Below are 15,042 nucleotides of genomic sequence, written 5' to 3' on the forward strand. Positions count from 1 at the left end.
TGACGTTCCAAAGGATAATGCCCGCGTGCGAGATTCAGACTAGACATCATTAGTGCAGACCAGCAGCAGCAGCAAGACTCCGAGTTCTTCAGCCGCAGTAAGTTTCGGCTCATGTTGATGACTACATAGGTGCTCACGTGGTAATCTACAGTATACCACCATACTACCATGTGGGTGTGATGTAGGCAAGGCCTGACTGCATCCATGACCGCTGAGTAAGTGTCCAAGCTAGGTAATTTAGCCTGTCCATCTGTGCTTTGGCTTTATGTTAGTTGAATAAACATACCCATCAATTCAACCCCTTTATGCGAATAAAATGAAGTGGCAGGTGATGGAAGGATAACGCCGTATCCCGCCGTCCGTTCCTGGTTGAATCGAGGTAGCACTTTGTTTTTCTTTTACTCCGTACGTGTTCATGTTGGACTGTACCCCTGTCAACTCATTGCTTGTTTCTTTTTCTTTTTCTTTTTCTTTTTCTTTCTTCATCTTGTCCAACCATCCCGCGGTTAACTGTGGGGGAGATCTTAGTGTACGTACCTTATTGTAGGCATTGTACTGCATGCCTATTTCCCAGTTCAGTAGGGCAAAGCATCCATGTCGTGGTAGTGACGACAATCGTACGTACACTAAAGGACTGACCTTGCAGGACGGTAAACAATGACTCGTTTTCACACATATCATTGGATATGTACCCTAAAAGAGGAGCCTATACTTTCCTACTTTGATAACCATCGCTTCGATTTTGGGGCTGACTGCCATGCGTAAGCTGTCAATGGTGAAGATTATCGGCATGTTTTTTTTTTTTCTTTTTCTTTTTTCCTTTTATTCCCCTTTCGCCGTCGGCTGCACGATATCCTGCATCTCCACGGCTCGGAGTTTCCAAAGAAAAGGAGAGCAGGCAGCTAGCTCAGCTTGACCCCTCATCAATCCACAAAACTCGTTTCTCCCTATACTTTTGGGCTGGCGCCATTTCCGCCTGAAATTGTCTAGACCAGACCCCCAACCCCACTTCTCCTCTCCCCTGGACGCTCTCTTCTTTGGGGTAATCTTCTCACTAACTCGTACTGACGGCCCCAGCCCCATTTAATTTGCAGGGGGAGGATATCCATTACTCACCACCCTAACATCCATACCACCAACCACTACCGTCCTGTCGCCAGTCTTATCGAGGCCAACGAGCGAGGCGCGACTTTACGCTCTACACTGTGGGCACGGCAGCCGGGGAAAATCAAACCTGGCAACGATCAGCGATTCCTGGTTTCCAAGAGTGAAATGGTGACTCTTTCTTGCCAGTCCCAGACAGGATAGCTGAGAGAAGAACGGAAAATAATAATAATAAAAATGGTATGTGCTTCGCCTACATGTATGCCGATGAGCTATCCTTGAATTGCGCCGAGCCTGCTCCCGAGGAGACGGACGGTGATAGCTGTTCCCCACCACAACCACTCCATTAATCCGTTTCTAATTCTCTCCTGTTCAATCTAGGGCTGCTGCGGTTCCCGGCCTGCAGGGCCAAACTCGCCCTACCCTGGGGATGCTGCGTCGGCGTCGGCGCGCGCAATCAACACCGTCGCAGCCCGTCCCGCTGCGGGCTCGCCACTCTCTGGGGATGCCGAAGCGGCAGCATCGCCCACATCCACGCGCTCACCTCAGAGACACCGTCATCGCCAGCCGCTCGACCAGCACATCAACAAGCCGCTGCGCTGGCACCGGTGGGCATCGCGCAGTCGCGTGTGGACGCGAGAGGACCTGGCAGCCGAGAGAAAGGACTTTTTCGACACTCGAGTGACGGGTCGCGTCGAGGTCTGGCAAGCCATCAAGACTGCGCTCGAGGTTCTGTGGGAATCAGACCCCAATCCTCCCCCAGGGACGACGGCGCCGACTCAGGAGCAACAGGAAGAGGCGCTGCTCACGGCGCAGAGCATCATGATGGCTGCTGATATAACGCTCCCCACGGGTAACCTTGCGCAGGGTGTCTACGACCGGCTCGGCAACTACTATGCCCTGCCCGAGCACGTCGTCTGCAATCCGGTCAACGTCATCAATGCCTCGGACCTCCCACCTTCGGACGATGGGGATGAGATTGATGACGACGAGGCTGATATTGGAAGCATTGGGGATACTAAACAGCCTTATATTGCCAGCTCTGCCGAGGATGACGAGACTGATAAGGCGGCCCAGCGCCGTAAAGAAAAGGGAAAAGAGGTTGAAGTTGAGGAGGAGACCATCACCGTTCGCTGTCGGCTTAGCGAAAATGCGCGGGATGTAGTGGTTACACTTCCCAAGAAGAGTCCAGTACGGGTTTTGGCCCGTCGAATAGTCGAGGAAGCCAAGGTACGGATGCGGTCTCCACCTAGGAGTTCAGTTGCGTGACCTGAGATATACTGACCAGTTGGACTTTAGCTTCCGAACGACACGAGCGTACGGATCGCATACTTGGGAAAGATACTTCGTGACACGACACCTCTTACCCTACAAGGTTGGCAGGAGGGACATGTACTGAACGCCATGTGCTTCAGCAAATCACGTTAGGCGCGTGAAGTGCCACCTGACGAATACGCGGATGCTTGGGTCCGCAATGGGCATCGCGCGTATTGGCACGAAAGATGCTCGACGCCACCACTGTCGCCTGAGCCGGTACATTCCCCCGCGGAACTAATCCCGCCACATGTCAGAAGTCGTGGTAATCTGGCCAGGTTCCGGGCCAACATTGCCACGTTGTCTATTCCCACGACCTTCTCTCAAGGCACAGGTGTCCGAACGAGCGAACCGAATGATCAGTCAATGGAAGTCCCGACGCTCTATTTGGAATCAATGGTGCCACCATCCTCATTTGGATTCCTCTTGGCTAATACGGAACGACCAGTCACAGGCAGCTCATTGCAGAGGAGCAGCCCAATAAGTGACGTCGAAACCCTCAGAAGCGCTTCACCTCCGGCACTTCAGGCACGGAATGATAAGTAGAGACTTGGTCCGAATGAAGTTCTGAGCTCTCGAAATAACTGGAAATCTGCCTGGGCATTCACCTAAGAGTGCTGTGGTTTCAAATACCCAGATCTGCTTCAACTTTCCTAGGCTTGCTTTACCAAAGACGGTTTGTTGCTACTTTCGTCACTTCATTCCACTGTTACCTGTATTTTCGCTTCTTTTCCTTCCTTTATGATACCCCTCCTAGCATTTCTGATCTGTTCGACGCATACCAGCCCCATTTTTCCTGGCGCTCTGAAATCGTTTTTTTTCTTTTTCTTTTTTTTCTCCTTTCGGCGAACATGTGAGAGAGCAATTTTCGACTTGGCTTGCATCGTTCTCCTTGATATCGACGTTAATCTTTGTATTTGTGCACTTGTGGAAATACTCAAGACTTGCGCTATACTGAGACACATTCAACTTGCATAGCCGACTGTGGGTAGTTTGACATTTAGCATAATGTTAATAATGATATTCACTTTGAAAGACGCGGCTCACAACTAATAGAGGCAATGCGATGTATAGATGTGTCGATTAGGTTTCTTGAAAATGCATGCAGTCCATTCTGACCCAGGCCGATCTAGATGTGTTTCTCCAAGTTGTTTAGCCTGATTGGAAAGCAGCACCACGCTATTCACCACTGGGCTGCATACTATGAACCAGACCAAACAGCTTTAGATATGATTAGGGCTGGTCTCGATTTTACTTTTGAGCACAGCGATGAGGTTACGCCTGTGTTCTATTATACCTCTTCGTTTTCTTTCCGCGAGGGTTCGCCCAGGTCTACGCCGGTATCGGCCGTTGCCCTGGGGGACAAATTCGGCATCTCGTACGGGCCGTACTGCTCGTCAGTCGTGAGCCGAGCCGCACGGACCGGGGGCATCTTGGCCTCGGTCGAATCGAACTGGTCCCGGATGCTGCTCAAGGCGGGTCGAGACTGGCCCAGCGCCAAGTTGCTGGTGCTACCGCCGATCGCGGTTCGGTCCTGGCTGCGCGCCCCCGAGGTCCTGCTGCTGGTGCCCGGGTCTCCGGTCCCGAGGCGGGAGCTCGAGGACTTGCGGCACAGCTTGACAATCCTGGACGTGGCGCGGCGCCAGCCGCCGATGAGCACGCTGTCCAGCACCGGCAGCGAGGCGGCGATGACCCCCATGGTCAGGTCCAGCATGGTCCACTGCAGGGTCGTGGTGTACGCCATGAATATGTCATACTCGCCGACGGGCGCGAGGAGGTACTGCAGCAGCCCACCCAGGACGGACAGGGCGCCCACCAACCAGATGACGAACAGGCGGATCTTCTTGCCCGTGTCCATCTGCACCTTCCACAGGATGACGACGGGCGCCATGAGCAGCGTCATGCTCTGCACGACGTGGACGGTGTGCAGGGTGATGAAGATGGGGTGGAATTCGTGGCAGCGGGCAGGCGGCTCGAGGCTGCCGCTGAACTCCATGTCCCAGCCGGCGCGCGGCGGGTCGCACCTGAGGGAGTTGACCAGGACGCCCGCGATCAGGTGACCGACCACGGTGATGATGTAGACGTCTGCGGCTATGCGCCACCTCGACGAGGCGTGGTTGGCGAGGCGGCGAACAAAGATCGTGATCGAAATCTTGAGGAGGGCCATGTCGGCGTAATACACTTTGGTGCAGGTGTCTAGATAAAAGAAAAACTGGCTGATGTTCTCGTAGGTGTTGTCCCACGAGTGCCGCCCGCCACCGCCCTTGACGACGGCGAGGAGCTGCAACACGGGGTAAAGTAGGGCGAGCGCCTATGTTTCCATTTCTGCTCTGTCAGCCATTATCCCCTGTCGTTTGAGAGTAAATATTTCGAGAGACTGGCGGTCTGAACGTACTGCGGCAGGAATGATGGCATAGTCGTCTAGCCCGAAAACGGTATGCTCTCCACAGATTCTGGCGAGTATCCTCGCCGTAGTTATGCCGAAGATAATTACCATGGACACAGCCATGCCGGCGATGATGCTTGCTTGCTTCTCGTTGCGAACATATCCCGGGGGCGCAGGGTGCCACACCATGGCGGGACTGACAGTCTCGGGGACATCGAAGATGCGGAAGAATCCCTTGATTATGTGCAAGTCGGCCTGGGTGTTGGGCGGCTGTCCACAAAACGCCGATGGGCCCTCGGCCGGCAACTGCGCCCAGATTGAAAAGTGTGCCATTTGCTTTTTTATCTGCCTCTTCTTCGGGCTCCTCGTTCCGTCTAAAGTCTTACAAGAGATGCCAGATGAAGGCCATCTGCTGCTCAGCTTTTGCAGCCCTACGATCTGGCGCCTGCCATCGAAACGTGTCCTCTCTCGCTTAAATAGTGCTCCGAGGCGTCTCACTGTGGAACAAGCGACACGCGGGGTCTGGCGAGTGGGCAGATCAACATGGCGAGGTTGCCTGTGATGGTTGAGCCCAACGGATGCCGTTCTGAGTGCCTAGCCATCCTTTGCGGCAAACTTTCGTCCCGTCAAGCAGGATGTGTCCTATAAAGAAGGTGAGTCAATATACGAAATAGGTCGGTAGAGAGGCGGGGAACATCCGACCCAAGTCGTGTAAAGTTACAACTATACCCGTACGGTTTTTATACATCAAAACCATGAACTTCAGACGCTTCTGGCATCTGTTTCTGGAACTTCTGCTGGCCGCGAACAAGCTTATCTAGCTTTGATCGGGGGCAGATAGAAGATTCCGGAGAAGATCGTCAGGCAGAGATTGGACGCCTTGCTTCAAACATGTTAAAAGTGTCATCGTGCGGGGCCATGAGCCTGAGCTAGTCTGATCTGTCATACGGTTAGCAAGTCTAAATACCAGACTTGACAGTTATCTCCTTATCGTCATGGGAGGGACTGCTTTGCATAGCTGAACTGTCCGCCGGCGCCCTAGACTGTCATACTGCGTGGGAGTCTCCCACAGAAAGTGGCTGTCCCTCGTAGAGAAACTTTTGGTGGTTGAAAGTTATCAACAACAAGGAAGAGCATCGCGAATAGCCAGGCACCACACTTGACGGCCCATCTTGACAGATACCCCATACTCTGTCGAGCCGTAGTTGTTGGTGCAGGGACATCAAAAGTGAGTACCTTCTTTCATTCATCTCCAGCACGCTTCCAGCCACAGGGGATCGGTCATGATGGCACCTGGAGATGCCCGTGCGATACCGGAAATTCCCCTTCACTTGGGTCCTGGATCTCACAAGGCATCCTACATCGACAGCGAGACCTTGCAGCACCATCATCTTATTGTGTAAGATGATGCTGTACGAAACAAAAAATAAATAAATAAAGATTCTGCAGACATATTCATGTATCGTATTCTTTGTCACTGTATCTCGATACTTAGCCTAGAATACAGAATGGTTTGAACATGATCGTCACATCAAGAATTCGATACCTCTCAAAAAGGCGAAGCCTAATGACATTTGCTTTGTTAGCTATCTGCATAGCTACTCATGTATGCCGAGTAGTAGGATGGAGAAGCAAAGATTCAGATGTATGGTGGGTAGTATGTGCAGACCAGTCTAAAATCTCGACGAGCAAAACACATTGACGTTGGGGTAAACCGTTAATTGACCCCACTTAGTGACGTTCTGCAGCACCTTTACAAGCTACCCCACACTAAATTTTCTGCTGCTCTGCAGGGTTTCCTCAGGGCAAACATCTTTCCCATCGCGACAGAGAATAATACCCCGCTGAATCGAGCCATAACCAAAGAATCTATAAGCAGAAGCTCTTCAATTCTCACTCGGCTACAGTCAGACCAAACAAGACAAACCAGAAAAGCCCTCTCAACCATGGCGCAGAACCCATACCTCCTCGCGGCCGACAATAAGCCGGAGCTGCTGCCGCTCCTGCGCGCGAACCCCTCCATGGCGTCGCAGCAGGACGAGCACGGCTACAGCCTGATCCACGCCGCCGCCTCCTACAACCACCTCGGCCTCCTACGCACGCTTGTTCGCGAGTTCTCTGTACCAGTCGACCTGCGCGACGAGGACGGCGAAACGGCGCTCTTCGTCGTCGAGACCGTCGAGGCGGCGCGCGTGTTGGTCGAGGAGCTGGGGCTGGACGAGAAGATCAAAGGGAGTGAGGGGTTGACCGCCCGCGAGAAGATCGAGGCCGAGGAAGAATTCCCCGAGGTCGCTGAGTGGTTGAAGGCCAGGGAGGGCAGTGCCGGCGGCGTCAATGGCCACTCGGGTGCTGTCAATGGCAATTCCGCAACTGGTCTGCCGCCAGTTCCGGAGGGGTTGTCGGTCACGATGGGCACCATGAATGATCCCGCCGAGGATGGACCGGGGCCGAACCCTGAAATCAAGCGTCTGATCGACGAGTTTGCTGCAAGGGACGACCACGATACTCCAGAGGCACAGGCTGAGCTTCGCCAGTTGATTATGCAGGTGATATCCGGGGAAGAGCTTTCGGGGGACCGTAACGTTCGGCCGAGACAAGACTGAGGACGCACAAGAAAAAGCTCAAGTTTGATTGAATAAGTCCTTGCCGGATTGCTGTCTTTGTGGCAAATACTCTGGAGGTGCTGGGATGCCTTACCATTTCTGCTACGGTATCTGATCTGGAAAGGCCACCCCTGGGAGGAACAGAAAAGACAAGGCCCAGAATGGACAGGAAGCTCATTCATGGCCCTTGATCTCCCACTGCAGATATTCTCCCGGCGTATTAGGTGGGCGCATTATTGTCAAGTCGGTGCTGTCGGCCGCCAAACCCTTCGACATCGTAAAGCTGTTGATACTCAGGGAAAACCATGACTTGGAAGGCAAGGCAACAAGAATCTCCATGAACAGATTCCGAGCCCAGTCAGCAGCTAGAAGGCCACGCCAGGTGATCTTGCAGACAGCGCCAGGGGAAGGCTCTCGGTCTCCGGGACCTTCTGGAAAACTGTATTGGCTGATGTACGGATCAACATCATCACGGACCGAAACTCTTGGGCTCACCAGACGAACGAGTGAAAGCCATTCGTAAGTCTCGGTGGCGAACCTCTCAGCTTCGTCTCTGTCATCTTTGATCACAGTATTTGACTCTGGTTTCAGCTCCGGAATGAGGACTGAAAAGTCTCGGGTGATACCTGGTGTGGATGTGTATGTGGTTGGGAAATGGGCGAGCAATGGGTCGGGGTCAGGGGCTGCAGATGCTGGTTAGTGCTAAGAGAACTAGAAATTTGCACCTTCTTGCCACGGAAGTGAACCTACTTTTTCCTAGGTTGCAGAACAACCAGGTGACTGGAAAATTCAGTGCGTTCTTGGTGGCGTAGATCAACCGGTCGAACCCCTTTTTGCCCGGAAAGCTGGCTGGAGCTCGAAGATCATATTCCACAACTGAGCAACAGATTAGCCCCAAGTATTCTGGTCGTGACGTGAAGAAAAAGACAGGTGCCTTGCTGTGACTTACTCCATCGTGGTCTCAGGCCCCTATCGCCCTTGACGCCATGCGTAGTACCAACCATTCCGGCGCGTTCGTACGTCTCTCGGTCCAGAAACATGGTGAGTTTACCTGTGAAACAGAAGTAAAAGGGAGGTCAGCTTGCGCATACAGCTCAAACTCACTTTTGAGGACCACATACCATCCTTTATGGTGAAGACATTGTCTTGTCCTGGCCTCCCTTCAGAGAGCATCAGGATGTTGCCTGGGCAAAGTGCTACGTGTTAGCAATTTACAGTCATTTGACTGATAATTCAGACTGTGTGAGCTTCCACTTACCTATCTTCAGATACTCCTGAAAGAAATCTTTCTCTAAAACCTGCCCAAGGGTCATGGTGACCCTTTTATATTGAGGCGGCAAGTGGCTGTTAAGCACTTTTTGCTGAAATATATTGAATATTTCTTGTGGGAGAATCAGATCGACCTAATTTCGGTTGTCAGTGTGCATTCCACTACTGGTGGTAAGATGCTCAGACTAAGCTAACCTGGTGAATGAAATCCCGTGATGCCAACGTTGTCCAAGGCTTGCCTTTTGAAGGTGGCTGCTTCGGATCAACATGAACCATGGCGCCATACGTAAAATAGCATTTTGGCGTTTGGTAGATAGACTTTTGTTCTCTGAGCGGAAGCATTTGGAAAAAAAAAAAGCTTTCTCAGATAAAATATTTGGTGTTATAGATTGATTTCATGTGGGATTTTGGAGAGAGTCAACTTCAAGTCAACCTAATGGAGACCTGAAAATTGCCGTCTACCAACCCATCAAAGTGAACGGGTCGCGTCGAGGTTGATTAATTTGTGCCTGCCAAATAATGATGCATATCACGTGAGTCTGCTTGCAAACCAGCACTCGCATTGCTCACTCAATTTTGTCCTGTCAATAACCATGACTCAAGTAAAACAATATTCCCCTTTGCTAGATTAGTGAAAACTGCCAACCAAGGCAACTTTCAACTCTTCGAAAGCGGAATTTGCCCATTCTCATTATCCAATTCCAAAGTACAACATATCAGTATTGCTCACTTCGCAGGATGAGAAAGATTTGAAGCGGCATGAAAATACATATCGGATACAGCATACCACCATTCTGATTATTTGACGTGTCTGTCGTATCTGCCCCTGCACATGGATTTCCTCATCCGCTTTGGCGGGGTCCATGAGACCTTTCGCTTGGTTGAGATTCAAGCCCTGGCCATCGTCGAAAATGTCAAGATGGAAGTGGTATTCTACAATTCAGATGTATGTTTAGCAAGCAGACAAGGAGTACTTATACATTAATCGTTTTTGACTTTGCTCTACTTTCTTTCTTTCTTTCTTTCTTTCTTTTTTTTTTTTGACATCAAACCTACCCCCCCAGAAAAGACAAACCGCCAACATGACCGCAGTACCATGCTCACACCTCAACGCCCCCAGCTCTAGTCCCCCTTCTGCATCGTAAAGCTAGACTCCCCAGCCGCGGCAGCAGCTCTGATAAGCCGATCCATCCTCAGCCAGAGCATCCACGAGCTCTGGGCCGCGGGTGACGACTACGCCTCTCTGCACGCCGACACCAAGGCGCGGTCCGCGCACCTGTGGCCCGCCCACGAGACGGCGTCGTGGCGCTTCGACGTCGACTCGTACCGCGGCGCCCGCACCCAGGAGGCCATCGTGTCCATAATCAACTCCTTTGCTTACCTGCCTCTCCGGGGCCCCATCCGCATGCGCGGCGCCGACACGGAGCTGACCGTCATGGAGCACTGGGCCGACGGCGCCGTGCCGCTGGGCCTCGAGCACCCGGAGAGGCTGTATCTGGCGCGCAAGGTCGCATCCAGCCCGCGCAACGACCTCGTCCGCAAGTACGACCTCAAGAAGCGCAGGTACATCAGCACCACTAGCATGGACAGCGAGCTCGCCCTCGTCACGGCAAACATCGCCCTGGCCGCCCCGGGGAGGCTGTTCTACGACCCCTTTGTTGGCACGGGCAGCTTCCCCGTCGCTGCCGCCCAGTGGGGCGCCCTGGCATGGGGTAGCGACATTGACGGTCGCGCAGTCAGGGGTGACGAGGGCGGCGTCGGCGGCAAGACGCTCAGGGGCAACTTTGAGCAGTATGGTCTGCTGCACGGCCTCGCAGACAGCTTCTCGGCCGACCTGACCAACTCACCAGTCGTGAGGTGTCCGTTGGGTTCAGGGGGCGGAGGGAGGAGGTGGCTCGACGGGATTATATGCGACCCGCCTTATGGTGTTCGTGAGGGTCTGAGGGTGCTAGGTGTCCGGGACGCGGAGAAACAGGCACATGTGGTCAAGGCCGGCATGGACATGTACAGGTGAGTCTTTTATCTATAACTTTCTCGTTTCTTGGCTGCCTTGTTAGCTAGCCGCTTATATGCGTAAACGTAGCTATTTCGTCCATTGTCACAGCCTCGCTAACGCCCAGCCCAGAGATCCCGACTTCATCCCGCCAAAGAGGCCGTACAGCTTCCTTGCCATGTTGGACGACCTGCTCACATTCGCCGCTGAGACGCTCGTCGACGGCGGCCGTCTTGCCTTTTGGATGCCTACCGCCAACGACGAGTCTCTAGAGCTGGCCGTGCCTACACATCCGTGCATGCGCACGGTCGCAGTCTGTGTGCAGGTGTTTAACAAATGTAAGAAACCTTTTTTTTTTTTTTTTTTTGTCTCTATTTCGATGAACCCTGGGGATGGGGTGGAGTACATGTCTCGCTAACGCCTACCACAACAAAACAAAAAAAACCTATGCATGTAGGGTCTCGACGTCTGATCACCTACGAGAGGATACCAGAAAACCATGTCGATTCCTCAGCGCTAGCTTTGGCGTTGGCGAATCGTGACGCTAGAGATGGTGAACAGGGCACGACGGCCGATGAACTGAATCCGTTTAGGAGGGGATACTTTACAAAGTTCAAGACGGAGGAGACATAAAAAAAACAGAGAAAAGAAAAAAAAAACACCATAAGATTTCCATGCATCCAATTTCATCATTCGCATGTGTAACAAGTAGACCAAAGCGTCGTAACTCGGTGAATAACCACTTTCTTGGGTTCTTGGTCGTCCCGATTTCAGAAGCCTTTTGCAGACTTTGCACCTCGAGTCTCACTTCATGACTTCGTTCGGACGACGGCCACCTCCTTAACCCCCGATCAGATCGATCATACAAGCTACCAGAAATCGAGTCAGAAGCCGGTACTAAAAGATTTGACATCTTGGCCATGTATCATTGTCTAGCTCAGAACACCAAGAGCCTGCAAAGGTAGACTAGCGCAAAGCGCCAGTTAGGTAGTTTGAAATAAATTCCCGTGGGTTCATTCTTCGCCGCTCAATAAAAAAGAAAACAATAATAACCCTATTATATATGTTTTGGTGGTGAGTTCAGGTCGCTGAACTATCTTCCCAAATGCTGTAACAACTAAGGACCAAAAAAAAACCCAAACTCCCCTTTCCGTGCGCCATGCCAAGATCAACTTCCCTGTCATCATCAACTTCAGATTGTATTTGGAATATGTGTCGAGAGTCCAGTGCTTTACCGCTTCGCACCGTGACGCATGTAGCCCTAGCAAGCTAGTCATGCTTGCGCCCGCGCTGCAGCTATACTTGTTGCGGCTCCAACAATTCAAAGCTCCTACATCGGACGTGCAGCAACTCAGCATGTCAAATTTTCGCGTCTCCGTCAGTCGTATCTACGACTGGGAGAGTCAACGAAACTCCATAGCGCTGAAACATCCCTTATCCTCGACATGCTTGAGCTCTAGCTGTTGAAACCTGCCATCAACGCAAAGATATTTGTTAGTAGAGATCGTCTGAGACTGTATAAGAAGAATAGCGTCCGATGTTGGATCCTTTCAGGAGGCCTTTCAGGATGGTAAAATGGCATACCTTTCGCTCTTGCTGTGGAAATAAATGCCAGTAATGTCGCCCCTGATCTGGTTGAAGCAAATGTAGTAGAAACCCTCGAAACTGGCACCATTGATAGTTAGTACTCGGTGGTCCGGCACTAGGAAAATTTCCTTCCAGCGCATGAATATATGTTCGCGCTGCGCGACGTCGCGGATGACTGCTCCCCCCTTACGTGCCGCCTTGGCGAACGGTCGGAAGGCAGCGAACTTTGACCAGTGTGTCAGATCAGTCTTTTCGTTAGCTCCCCACGACGGATGCTTTGTCGTAAACGAGTACTTGGGGCCAATTATTTCGCCCTCAAAATACGTCGTCAAAGTAGGGTGGTCCTCGGTTAGGCCTAAATTTTCCGTTTTGGATGGCATCAGCAGTTATTCTTCCTTCTGCGTGGTAACGGTAAGCGCTTTATAGGCTGAACGCAGCCCACGCAACCGGCTAGCTGAGCAATCCCACTACCAAGGTTACGGCAGGGACCCGACGGTCCCTTGCCAGCCCTCATGGTCTGTCTTACCTTGTATGCGCAGATAACCGCATAAGAAAGATTCCGCCAAGTCGACATGTTTAATCTCGACCTGTACGTCATAAATCTGTCTTTCTGAGTGCTGTGTCCCATAAAACTTGCTTCCTGGTCGTAGGTATGAGGATGGCGTTGTGGGAATAACCTGAGAGTCGTAACACCAAGTCAGCGCGCTGAGACTTAATAACAATTGTGCTGTGGATTGGGTGGCAGCTCTGAAAGGAAAGGAACACGGCGCACTCTTAATTGCGAAAAGTAGCTCTCTGACATCGATGGCCCGTCGGCCCAATTGTGCTGCATATTCACATCTCCGTCGGCGCTCCGGGACGGTGTCGTATGCGAGATTCTAGATGTAGAGCTTGTGGGCACGGACGAGCCACCCTGTGCTGCTGCGGCGCCTGGTTGCTCTGGGGACAACTCGTCGTCCGTATCTAACCTCGTGGACTCGTAGTCCACCGGTCCCATTCCATTTTGTACGTCATCATCATTGTCGTGGGCATCATCCCCAGTATCTGTATTGGGACTTGCCCTGTCGTCATCGCTTCGTGAGGCAGGCCGTGACGTGATTGGGCCGTCGGAATCGTTCGCAGAGACGGTGACGACGACGTGTTCGGCATACGAAGAGGGGAGCGGGGGGTTCCAGCTCGATGGAGAGGGCGGTTGCGTTGGAACTGTTGTTTGGTCGTCGGGACAAGTCGAGGAGAATGGGTGCGCACGAGAATCCGTGTTGTGGAGGTTGGATGGAGTGGGCATGTTGGCTGTTTCCAAACGGGATCCTGCTTGCTTTTGGTAGGTTGCAAGTAAGCGCAACTCGCGGCTCCGACAAGCCCTGGACAATGGCTCAGAGAATGGATGGGACGGCAACAAGAGCGGAAGTGCCTCAGAATCAACAGGACAAGGGGGTTCGGGATCGACAAGGCCGGACAGAAGTAACAATTCCAGGAGATCGGGGCGGGAACGGGCGTTTAAGTTAAGGTGGGCGTGGCGTCGACTAGCTTCTTTATCAAACTTGATTTAAGAAAAGGTCAAAGAAAGACTCTGGCAACAAGAACGACCACAAAGAAGCAATCAGGGGCCGGGGTTTATCGTATATTGGACTGGCATATATTGTTTGCGCCCTTGGGTCGGTTCGGTCGCTAACAACGGCCGCGCGAGCAAATAACGGGAGGAGATATTAATAGGCAGAGACTGAAAGGAATTAATTGATCGCGGTTGCGTGGGTTGCAGGCCTGTGATGAAGATCACGCTCAGGTATATGTCCTCAACCTGGATGCAAAAAAATTCGTGGGTTGTTAAGACGACGGATGGATTTCTTTGGAGTCACTGGGAAGGAGTACCTCGCAACGCTGTGAGAAGCCGGGAATTCTTCGCGGTCGGCGCCCGACAGGCTGACTGGGGTTACGATGGAGAGTCAGTCCCTGGGTTGGCAATCATGAGGGCTTGACGACCTGCGACTCTACCCCGACCTTGGACATTGGTGGCGGCCACCAGGTATAGTGCGCAAGGTACTCAAGGTACTGTACAAATTAGATGTCACCATGCCTGCCGTTGGGCCGCGCCACAGGGCAACGGGCTGGCCACGTGCTGCCACGTCGCTGTCGTAGGCCGTATTCAGGAAGGCTAGTCCGCTACAATTTAAATACTGTTCAAGGTACGTACCCTCTAATTGCCGTTTCGTTCAAGGCGCCGGTTGGACGAGACTTCCCGAGATGCGGCCAAGGACTCGAGGACTTGTCTGAATTTGGTCGATTGCAGGTTTTGATGGACATGAACGAACGAAGGAACAAAAGAATGAGAAGAAGAAAACTACAGAATAAGCCTTGGGGCTTGAAAGTAACCCCAGCCACAAGGGCCAAGCAGGGGGCTTAATCTTCTGAAGGTTCTCTGATGTAATGCAGTTGAAAATCAGAACTGGATTGGACGGTGGAACGCTGCCATAGCCTCAACTTGCAAAAGACGTAATAATACCTGGACTAAGAATAGTAAGTACCTTAGATCTAGATCATCTTTTCCCGCTGCTTGTATTTCGTTCACATGGCTCAAACGTATCGTTTGATCATTCCACTACCAAAAATCATGCAAAGCTTTATTCCGCTGCATTAAACAAGTTCAGTCGTCTGCAAACACAGACCTCGGGCACTGATATCGAATGACAGCTGGCTGACGCATAGTTTAAAATGGAAGCAGCAATCACGTTAGTTAGGTGCCGCCTGTTCAGTCCAGTCTGTGTGCATGTATACCCAGTGCCGTCTTA

The 15,042-nt window shown here is 52.1% G+C and overlaps 6 protein-coding genes across 6 annotated transcripts; 3 read left to right on the forward strand and 3 right to left on the reverse strand.

The window, feature by feature from the left end:
• Positions 1-1,095: 1,095 nt before the first annotated feature.
• PpBr36_07325 (uncharacterized protein) lies at positions 1,096-2,532 on the forward strand (the record flags this gene model as incomplete). The annotated part of the gene is made up of 3 exons (XM_029894462.1): positions 1,096-1,275; positions 1,486-2,334; positions 2,404-2,532. Coding segments are annotated over 3 exons (1,158 nt in total), but the record flags the coding sequence as incomplete, so codon positions are not given.
• A 1,177-nt stretch (positions 2,533-3,709) lies between these two features.
• On the reverse strand, positions 3,710-5,137 carry PpBr36_07326 (uncharacterized protein; the record flags this gene model as incomplete). Its single annotated transcript, XM_029894463.1, has 2 exons — positions 3,710-4,729; positions 4,814-5,137. 2 exons carry the CDS (start codon positions 5,135-5,137, stop codon positions 3,710-3,712), a joined length of 1,344 nt encoding a protein of 447 aa, XP_029748169.1.
• Positions 5,138-6,750: 1,613 nt separating this feature from the next.
• Positions 6,751-7,407, forward strand: PpBr36_07327 (uncharacterized protein; the record flags this gene model as incomplete). The annotated part of the gene is made up of 1 exon (XM_029894464.1): positions 6,751-7,407. The coding sequence occupies one exon, from the start codon at positions 6,751-6,753 to the stop codon at positions 7,405-7,407; it is 657 nt and encodes a 218-aa protein (XP_029748171.1).
• A 174-nt stretch (positions 7,408-7,581) lies between these two features.
• Positions 7,582-9,018, reverse strand: PpBr36_07328 (uncharacterized protein; the record flags this gene model as incomplete). The annotated part of the gene is made up of 6 exons (XM_029894465.1): positions 7,582-8,090; positions 8,158-8,283; positions 8,357-8,458; positions 8,529-8,591; positions 8,666-8,810; positions 8,872-9,018. The coding sequence occupies 6 exons, from the start codon at positions 9,016-9,018 to the stop codon at positions 7,582-7,584; spliced, it is 1,092 nt and encodes a 363-aa protein (XP_029748484.1).
• Positions 9,019-9,508: 490 nt separating this feature from the next.
• Positions 9,509-11,302, forward strand: PpBr36_07329 (uncharacterized protein; the record flags this gene model as incomplete). Its single annotated transcript, XM_029894466.1, has 4 exons — positions 9,509-9,622; positions 9,803-10,686; positions 10,781-11,007; positions 11,127-11,302. 4 exons carry the CDS (start codon positions 9,509-9,511, stop codon positions 11,300-11,302), a joined length of 1,401 nt encoding a protein of 466 aa, XP_029748485.1.
• Positions 11,303-12,072: 770 nt separating this feature from the next.
• Positions 12,073-13,541, reverse strand: PpBr36_07330 (uncharacterized protein; the record flags this gene model as incomplete). Its single annotated transcript, XM_029894467.1, has 4 exons — positions 12,073-12,139; positions 12,254-12,611; positions 12,783-12,933; positions 13,029-13,541. The coding sequence occupies 4 exons, from the start codon at positions 13,539-13,541 to the stop codon at positions 12,073-12,075; spliced, it is 1,089 nt and encodes a 362-aa protein (XP_029747860.1).
• Positions 13,542-15,042: the final 1,501 nt, after the last annotated feature.

This window comes from Pyricularia pennisetigena, chromosome 1 (genome assembly GCF_004337985.1).
Source record: "Pyricularia pennisetigena strain Br36 chromosome 1, whole genome shotgun sequence".
NCBI lineage: Eukaryota > Fungi > Ascomycota > Sordariomycetes > Magnaporthales > Pyriculariaceae > Pyricularia > Pyricularia pennisetigena.